This window comes from Rutidosis leptorrhynchoides, chromosome 10 (genome assembly GCF_046630445.1).
Source record: "Rutidosis leptorrhynchoides isolate AG116_Rl617_1_P2 chromosome 10, CSIRO_AGI_Rlap_v1, whole genome shotgun sequence".
Lineage (NCBI taxonomy): Eukaryota > Viridiplantae > Streptophyta > Magnoliopsida > Asterales > Asteraceae > Rutidosis > Rutidosis leptorrhynchoides.
In genome coordinates this window covers 355,017,550-355,026,678 of record NC_092342.1, presented here as the reverse complement: position 1 = coordinate 355,026,678, position 9,129 = coordinate 355,017,550, and the positions used below count along the sequence as shown (strand labels likewise).

At 37.0% G+C, this 9,129-nt stretch overlaps 1 protein-coding gene across 1 annotated transcript; it reads left to right on the top strand.

The window, feature by feature from the left end:
* Nucleotides 1-4,149: 4,149 nt before the first annotated feature.
* On the top strand, nucleotides 4,150-7,543 carry LOC139871929 (mechanosensitive ion channel protein 10-like). The gene is made up of 5 exons (XM_071859683.1): nucleotides 4,150-5,777; nucleotides 5,867-5,990; nucleotides 6,116-6,409; nucleotides 6,519-6,721; nucleotides 7,137-7,543. The coding sequence occupies exons 1-5, from the start codon at nucleotides 4,333-4,335 to the stop codon at nucleotides 7,414-7,416; spliced, it is 2,346 nt and encodes a 781-aa protein (XP_071715784.1). The 5' UTR covers nucleotides 4,150-4,332; the 3' UTR covers nucleotides 7,417-7,543.
* Nucleotides 7,544-9,129: the final 1,586 nt, after the last annotated feature.

The window sequence follows — 9,129 nt, the reverse complement described above, 5'->3', positions numbered from 1 at the left end:
TCCCTTTTTTACTTTAACTATTTTAGGAACTGAGAATACATGCGCATTTTACGTTTTACATACTAGGCACGAGTACTTAAACTTTATATATGTGTGGGTTATACAACGCCATAAACTTTCCCCTTAGCTCGGTAACGTTTAGTCATTGGTCTTTGAACCGGTGAACGCGAATCTTAGATATGGATCCATAGAGTTTGACATCCCCACTCGGGCTAGTAGCGCTAGCATTTAACGGGTGTTTAATACTTCGTAAACTTACGCACTCGCCAAGTGTACTTTTAGGGGGTGTTATTTACGTTAAGTTAGTTACCAAGTGCCCACGGTTATACATATACTTTTCATACTGTTTTGAAACGCTGTTGAAGCACTGAAATCTCGTGGCCTACCTTACATTACTGTTATACTTAAACTATAGCTCACCAACCTTTGTGTTGACGTTTTTAAGCATGTTTTTCTCAGGTGCTTAAGGTTTGCTTACTTCCGCTGTACTAGTCATGCCTTGTAGACTTCCGCTGTGCTTACTAGAGATGTCACCGCATGAAACATTTTTATTGCATTCAAACTATGTTACCTTTTGAAACGATGATTTGTAACGACCATTGGGGTCATGTACTATTACTAATTGCTTCTGTTCATTGAAGCATACTTCTGTTGTAAAACATTTGATGTTGGTTAACACATCACCTTTTATTATGAATGCAAACTTCTTTTGAAACAACATATAGTGTTTGACCTTGTAATGATCCTGTTGTTGATGGTCCGTACATGTTGATTTAGTACGGGGCGTCACAATAGTGACAAAAATTTTATTATCTGAAGATTTCTTTGGGTCATTATAATAAGTGGTCAGTTATGTATTTACATCCCTATATGAGATCTTATGCTATTCAATTATGATACTTTTACATATGGTTTTTTAAGAGAGAATTCTAAAATGTAAAGGAATGATTAAATGATTTGAGTAGTGTTTCTACGAAGAGCATAAAGAGTGGTACATTGCTCAAAATCCTATGAGTGTTCTTAAAGCCGCATGCTTAAGTGGTAATGTCTCATAAAAATTGGTATGAGGTTTTAAATTTACATAGTTTATTATAGAGAGATTTATAAGTAAACCATTTTGAAAGTCTTGTGCCAAATAACTGACAGTGTTCGAGAAGAGTCTTTTTGCCCACTACTTGGGATGGGCTAGGAGTTAAACGTTAGAACAATGTTTCCGGTATGATTGTGGAAAATTTGAATGTCCATGACTTATTTAAATTACAGCTATTATAATAACGTTTTAAGCATGCCAGTATAAAAGTCGTAGGCTATGTTACTGAGGTTATCATCCTTTATAATTATTTAATTTTGAAAATATCCGATTTTTATTGTTCCCGTATAAAGTAATAATATAGTTCTTTTTGATACAATAATAATTTTCTTATTTTTTGACGGAAATACGAAGGATATTGAAAGAAAATCAACAAGTTGCTTCAATGTTGACCCTTGATGACTACTTCAAACGCTTTTTGGTATTGAATAATGTATGAAAAAATCGTCGGCGATAAACCTAGATCCAAATAAATAGTCTACTACCATCAAATAATTGGACAACAAGATATCCAATTCGTCTGACCAATTATATTTTATTATACATTAGAACTTTGGTTATATTTGACTGAATGTTTCTAGGATAGAGGAGGAGATTGTCTACGTCCCACCTCCCCAATACCTCACACATGCAGGATTGAGTTGTGTTGTTGTTGTTGTGGCCGTTTGTATTCTACTTATTATATATATATTTTTTGTTTAACTACATTTTTAGTCTTCATTTCATTATTATACATGATTAGAGTTAATATTTACATGAAACAACACATAATTTGATTTGTTTTAAATTTTTTTATGGCCGAAACCCGCGAATCCGCGGGTCTTAAGCTAGTATTTTATAAAAATAAAAGTCTTCTAAGACAAATATGTATGTAATGTAATACTTTCCTTAAAAGGAAATTTGAAGATTTATTAATATTTATTAGCATGTGTCATAGAGACACACATTGGCAAATCAAACATTCTCAAACTTACTCTTTTGTTATGAGGGATTATGACCCAATATAGCTGGTTTTATCAGACTTTAAACTTTTACTAATTTCCGGGCCTCGGTAAATGAGCGAAGAGATGACCATCGCGTTGTTGTGGAAAATAATTTCGTTATATACCTTTGATGTTATTCTAGTAGTAGAGATGACGCACGGAAGAAAAAATGTTTACGGCAATACATGATTCCACCATACACATTTGTTTCGGTTGTTTATAACTATAATACGATATAGAGTTTTTACAAAACTTTTATCTAATGAAAACTATGAAAAATTAAAGATAAATATATACTCTATAAAAGTTTAGAAAAAGCACATGGCGTTTATTGGGAAAAATACGCAATACATCAAGGTTTAATGTGGAAACGATGTCCAAGAAACAATACGCAATACGTCAAGATTTAATGTGGAAACGACGTCCAAGAAAACTCATGAAGACAATTTTATACAATTATTAATTAACTACTTAGTATCAGTTTCTGAAGCGGTCTCTCTACTCAAGTTGAGGGATGAGTGACCTTTTCTACACGTTGATGGAGAAATGATTTTCTTTAAAAGTGGATGGAGAAACGACATTCATTTTTAGTTTACATAAATCAACATTCCACTTTTCATACTTCACATTCGTGAGTTTGATTATCGTTGTTCTTAGAAACATCATGTGGCACCCACCTGCAAGGATAAGGTTTCAAATTCTTATTATACAACTTTTATCATAGAGGATGATTTAGGGATGACATCGGACCAGGTTTGGCAATGGTTTATGTAATCTCAGATATGAACCCGATTAAAATTATATGTCTCGGATCCAGACCCGTTGAGTCCCCAGCTACTAACTAGCGGGTAAACGGGTTTCCTCACGAGTATACGGTCCCCATTTATTTATGAACTATCGGGTAAAGAGGTTTTTCTCACAGGTATTAAAGTCTTTTTTCGCGTATACGGTCCGGATAGTCGGGTATACGGGACGAGCAATCGGGTTCTCGGGTCGGGTTATCGGGTTTACATGCCGGGTATGTGGACTCGGGTCTTTTCCCGGGTATACAGACCGGGTAATCGGGTTTTTGTCTAAAATCATCTCTGGGCCCGGACCTGGCAAAAAATTAAAAGTCATCCTCATACCCAACTATAGACCTGTTTACTAGGCCTGAACCCCGCCCAAAAATATCGAATTGGTTCCTCATCGAGTACGGTTTTTTTTTTTTCATGTCTAGATGCACAGTTACACTTATACCTACCTAAAATCTCACTTGTAAAATGATTAATTTACATGAAAACTTATCCTAATGGAACTTCCAGCTTTCGAACCAAAAGGGGAACGAGGCTTGGAAGCCCACCCAACAAAGATACGGTAACCAAAAACCATTGACCCGTCCATAGAACGAACTAAGCTACCTCAGCAGCGCCAGACAACGACTCGAACTTAATAAAGGCATATCTTCTCTCGGGCCAACATTTAAACTCGATGATGACTCCAAACTTGCCAAAAGCTTCCTACAAAATCGAATGATCGAAGCCCACCTTTAACCTGCCAATGAAAATAGTACCTATTTTTGTATTTTTGCATTTAATTATTATTGTTTTCTTGTAGGAAATAGGATTGGATATAGGAAACGTTTTCACTTCATGATTATATATAGATTTTTGGTTCCAACTAAAGAAACTTCGTAGTAATAATTAGATTTTAGTAACATGATATTGTGTGTAAAGAGCATGCATGTTTAATTGTGTGTATGGATTGTTAATCTTATCAATGTATATATGGTCAATTTTTTTGATACATAAATCTAGCTACCTAAAGTTGACATATAATCAAACTAAAGTCTACAAGAATTATTATATATGTCTTGACACTTATTTATTGGTGAAAACTACATACCGACCCCACTATCCTCTGAACAAACCTTTGAACAAGTTGCACAATTGTTAACTGTTTTCTTCGCTAAATCCCAAGATTTGATATTAATTTTATCAACCAAACAGCATTCTTTATGTCCACAGTTCTAGATAAATTAATATTAATATTAATACTAGTCTACTAGATAACTTGATTAGTTGAACTTCTTCATGGCTGCGGTGTCTTGAATCAGTCCTGCACAACAACTTGTGTCATTTGCCTTTGTCTTTATCTATAATGTTTTAATATTATCTTTCCCATATATAGAGCTGATAGTATAGAAAGCCAAAGTGGAATGATAAAAAGAAATTATTTTCTTTGAATTTATATTTTGAGTAAGAAAACAAATAAAAATTCATGGAACAAGAGTTGGATGGTGGTGAAGTTATAGTAGATATTACAGGTGACCAAGTAACAACAACGTCGAATTCTAATGAATCGAATGGGCAGCAGGTTGAGGCCGCCATTGAGAAACAAGAATCTGAAACTGGGTCTTACTCATTTAAAAAGTACCTTCAAGTAGACCAACCAACTATACCTATACCAGTTGTTCAATTGAATCAAGACCCAGGTCTCAGATCAAGAAAAAAACCTCCATCCTTTAACGGTTCTTCGACTATCGAAATACCAACTATTAAGGTCAATGATCAGGACACTACCGCTAACAAAATAACATTAGCACAGTCTCCATACCCGAAGGCGAAATCAAGACTGATTGAGCCAACAATTCCCAGCAGTTGGAAGATAGATAACAATAATATTGTGACAACAACAACAACAACTGCTTCTCCTTCTGAAAAGCCAAAAACCCCCAAATTCACCCCTCCAATAACACCGAAAACACCATTAATAACGTCACAAGGAGAAGACGACGATGATGATGAAGTATATTTTACAGGACTTCTCAAAGCAAATCAGTCTAGAAAACGATCCAAGAAAATCAAGGTTCTGTTTTTAATTGAGTTTAGTATATTTGTTTCCGTTACAGTGGTTCTCGTATTAAGCAAAACAGTTGATAGACTAGAGAATGGCCAGATTTGGAGTTTAGGTTTGTGGAAATGGTGCGTTTTGGTATTAGCAATTTTTTGTGGTCGTTTGCTTTCAGAGTGGTTTATAAATGTGGTAGTTTTCTTGATTGAAAAGGAATTCTTGCTTAAAAAGAAAGTTCTGTATTTTGTATATAGTCTGCATAAGAGCGTTCGTGTTTTTATCTGGTTGGGTTTAATTCTACTAACATGGGGTCTCTTGATCAACCACGGTGTTGATAGATCGAGAGACACGACAAAGGTTTTAAATTACATCACAAGGGGGATTGCATCAACACTAGTTGGTGCAGGTGCATGGATACTCAAAACTCTGTTTGTAAAGATTTTAGCTTCTTCATTTCATGTAAAAATATTCTTCGATAGGATTCAAGAAAACATCTTCCATCAATACGTTCTTCAGACCCTTTCAGGGCCTCCGTTGATGGAGATTTCAGAAAGTGTTACTAGTTCTAGTTTACCAAGCAGACAGATAAGTTTCAAGAATTCTAACAAGGACGGAGAACAACAAAAGACGGAAAAAGTTATAGATGTGAAAAAGCTTCAGAAGATGAAGCGTGAAAAAGTGTCTGCTTGGACAATGAAAGGGTTAATAAAAATTATAAGTAAATCGGGATTTTCTACACTTTCTAATGCACTTGATATAAGTGAGGATGCTGCTGATGAGGATGAACAACAAGACGGAACAATCACTTGTGAATGGGAAGCACAAAACGCTGGTCGCGCTATATTTATAAATGTAGCCAAACACGGGCAGAAGTAAGATATAGTTGTTATTATTATTCTGTCCTTTTTATTGTCCAATATCCTTTACTGAATCGATCTGTATGTTTACCTGAAACTTATAGGTACATTGAAGAGGACGATCTTTTGCGTTTTATGAACAAGGACGATGTGAAGAAAGTGCTTCCATTGTTCGAAGGAGCAGTGGAAACTGGAAGGATTAAGAAGAAGTCCTTTAAGAATTGGGTGGTAAATACTCTGATTATTTTTATTTTTCATTTCTTTGGAAGTTCAAGTATTGATTGATGTTGATGTTTTGTGTTATACTGTAATGAGCATTCATTAATTGATTTGAAACTTGTGTTGGTTTGTAGGTGAATGTGTACAAGGAGCGTAAATTCCTTGCGCTTTCACTAAAGGATACAAAGACGGCGATAGAGGAGTTAAACAAGCTTGTTTCTGGGTTTACAATATTTGTGCTGGTAATTGTGTGGCTACTTCTAATGGGGATTGCTACAACTGAAGTTTTGCTTTTCATATCATCTCAAATTTTACTTGGGGTATTCATGTTCGGGAACTCTGCTAAGACAGCATTTGAAGCCATCCTATTTGTGTTTATCATGCACCCATTTGATGTTGGCGATCGTTGTGTCGTTGATGGTGTCCAGGTAACTCCATCAATGGACATAAACTACTCGCGACAAATAATTTTCATGCCTCAACTCTTGTATTTAGTTAATTAATTGATCAAATGACCATAAATTAACGTATATGTAGGTGGTTGTAGAAGAAGTGAACATTTTGACGACTATCTTTTTGAGATATGACAATGAGAAGATATTCTACCCGAATTCAATCTTGGCTACAAAAGCCATCAGCAACTTTAATCGTAGCCCAGAAATGAGTGATTCTGTAGACTTTGATTTGGATGTTTCAACTTCTATCGAGGACATCGTAGCTCTAAAAGCTAAAATCAAAACGTACGCCAACTCTGCTTAATTAATTCTCTGATTCTTGCATTCATTTACATTTTGCTAAATTTAATTTCTACTTCAACACAAGTAAAACTGACACAATATTTGACTCAGGACTAGTAGTCTTAATAAATGGGTAGAGTGTCTTATTTTGTGTAGGAAACAAGGAGTGAAGGTAGATGTTTTGGGGATTGACAATGAGGGCAGGATTTCAGATTTAAATTATCATTTTGAAGCCTAATTATATGGTATTTCATTTTATATTCTTATTATATAACAGAAAAATAAATATAAAAAAAAAATAAAAATAAAAATAAAAAAAAAAACTCAACACTAATTGTCACCTACTACCGTGACGATATGTATGATCTGGAGGTTAAGTTTAGACGAGAGTTTGATTTAAATTACATTATATTCTCAGGTACATTGATAGCAAACCTCAGTTATGGAGTCCAAAGCACAGTGTTAGGGTTAGGGAGATTGAAGATGTGAACAAGATGAAAATGAGCCTATACGTAACACATACAATCAACTTTCAAAACTTCGATGAGAAAAGCGACAGAAAATCAAACCTGGTACTAGAGCTGAAGAACATATTCGAACAACTTAATATCAAGTATCATCTTCTACCTCAACAAGTTTTAATCACGTATGTTGACTCTGCATCGCCACCAGCAACCACCGCCACAAGGTTGTCGTGATCAAATATATCACATACACACTACATCTATCTATTGATTTCAATTGTAATTGTAATATCCTCTCTCCTACATGGATATGAGTACGTTGTTATCAGAAAATTAATTTAATATGATTATTAAATCTAAATATTCAAATTAACTTGTACATCACCAATCTAACGATTTCTTGAACAAGCAGATTTTTTGGGTGAGTATAGACCAATTGCTAATCATATGCAATTTCGGATATCATTAAAGTAATTAGTTAAAAGTTTGTGGTATATATTCTTGGTGCAAACCAAAGCCTCACATCCACATCGGTTATGAACAAAATAAATGTATGCATATAAGGAAAACTCCCTCTACTACCAATTGGTTGTATAGAAAAGAGGGACTTATATGGTATGACATGTTGTTGGGCTATACGATCCTATCTCTGGTATCAGAGTCAGGCTATAGTACAAAATGTGATGGACAGCGCAGTGGGCACACCCTTGAGCGCACGCAGCAACGTGGCGCACCCCTCATTCTACTACCAATTGATTTTAGAGAAAAAAGAGACTATTAGGCTTATATTGTATGACATGTTGTTGGGCTATACGATCCTTTTATATATATATATATATATATATATATATATATATATATATATATATATATATATATATATATATGTTGTTGGGGCACGATCCGTGGCTAAGCTTAAAATGAATACAAACTGAATAAGCAAATATGAACCACAAAATATCATAAAGTTTCAATTTAGCTTAAAATACATAGAAGGGTAAAAGGGTCATTTTAATAATTATAATTAATAAAAAATAATTATAAAAAAGTTAACATATTATTAACCACATTCATCACCACCACCCACAACCACTTCCACCACCATCAACCTCCACCACCACCCACCACCACCCACCACCACCCACCACCACCACCCACCAAAACCACCCACCACCACCACCCACCAAAACCACCCACCACCACCTACCACCACCACCACCACCCACCACCACCCACCACCACCCACCACCAACACCATCAATCAACACCACCAACCAGCGCCACGCACCACCACGATCACCACCCACCACCTACCACCACCACCACCCACCACCACCACCAAACACCACCACCCACCACCACCAACCACCACCACCATCCACCACCACCAACCACCACCACCATCCACCCCCCACCACCACCCCACCCACCCACCACCACCATCCACCACCCACCCACCACCACCACCCACCCACCACCACCACCCACCAATAATCACCACCAATACTACCAACCACCACCTCCAACCACCACCATCACCAACCAGCACCATCAATCAACACAACCAACCAGCGCCACCCACGACCACCACCAACCACCACCCACCACCACCACCACCATCCACCACCATCCACCACCTACCAACCACCACCACCACAACCCACAACCACCACCAACCAACCACCACCATCAACCAACCACCGCCACCACCAACCACCGCCACCACCACCAACCACCACCCACCCCCCACCACTACCCACCACCACCACCACCACCACCTTCCACAACCACCACCACCACTACCCACCACCAACCTCCACCACCACCACCACACCCAACCACTACCACCACCACACCTAACCACCACCACCAACCACCACTACCCACTACCATCCACCATCCACCACTCACCACCACCAACCACCAACCACCACCACCACCACCAAC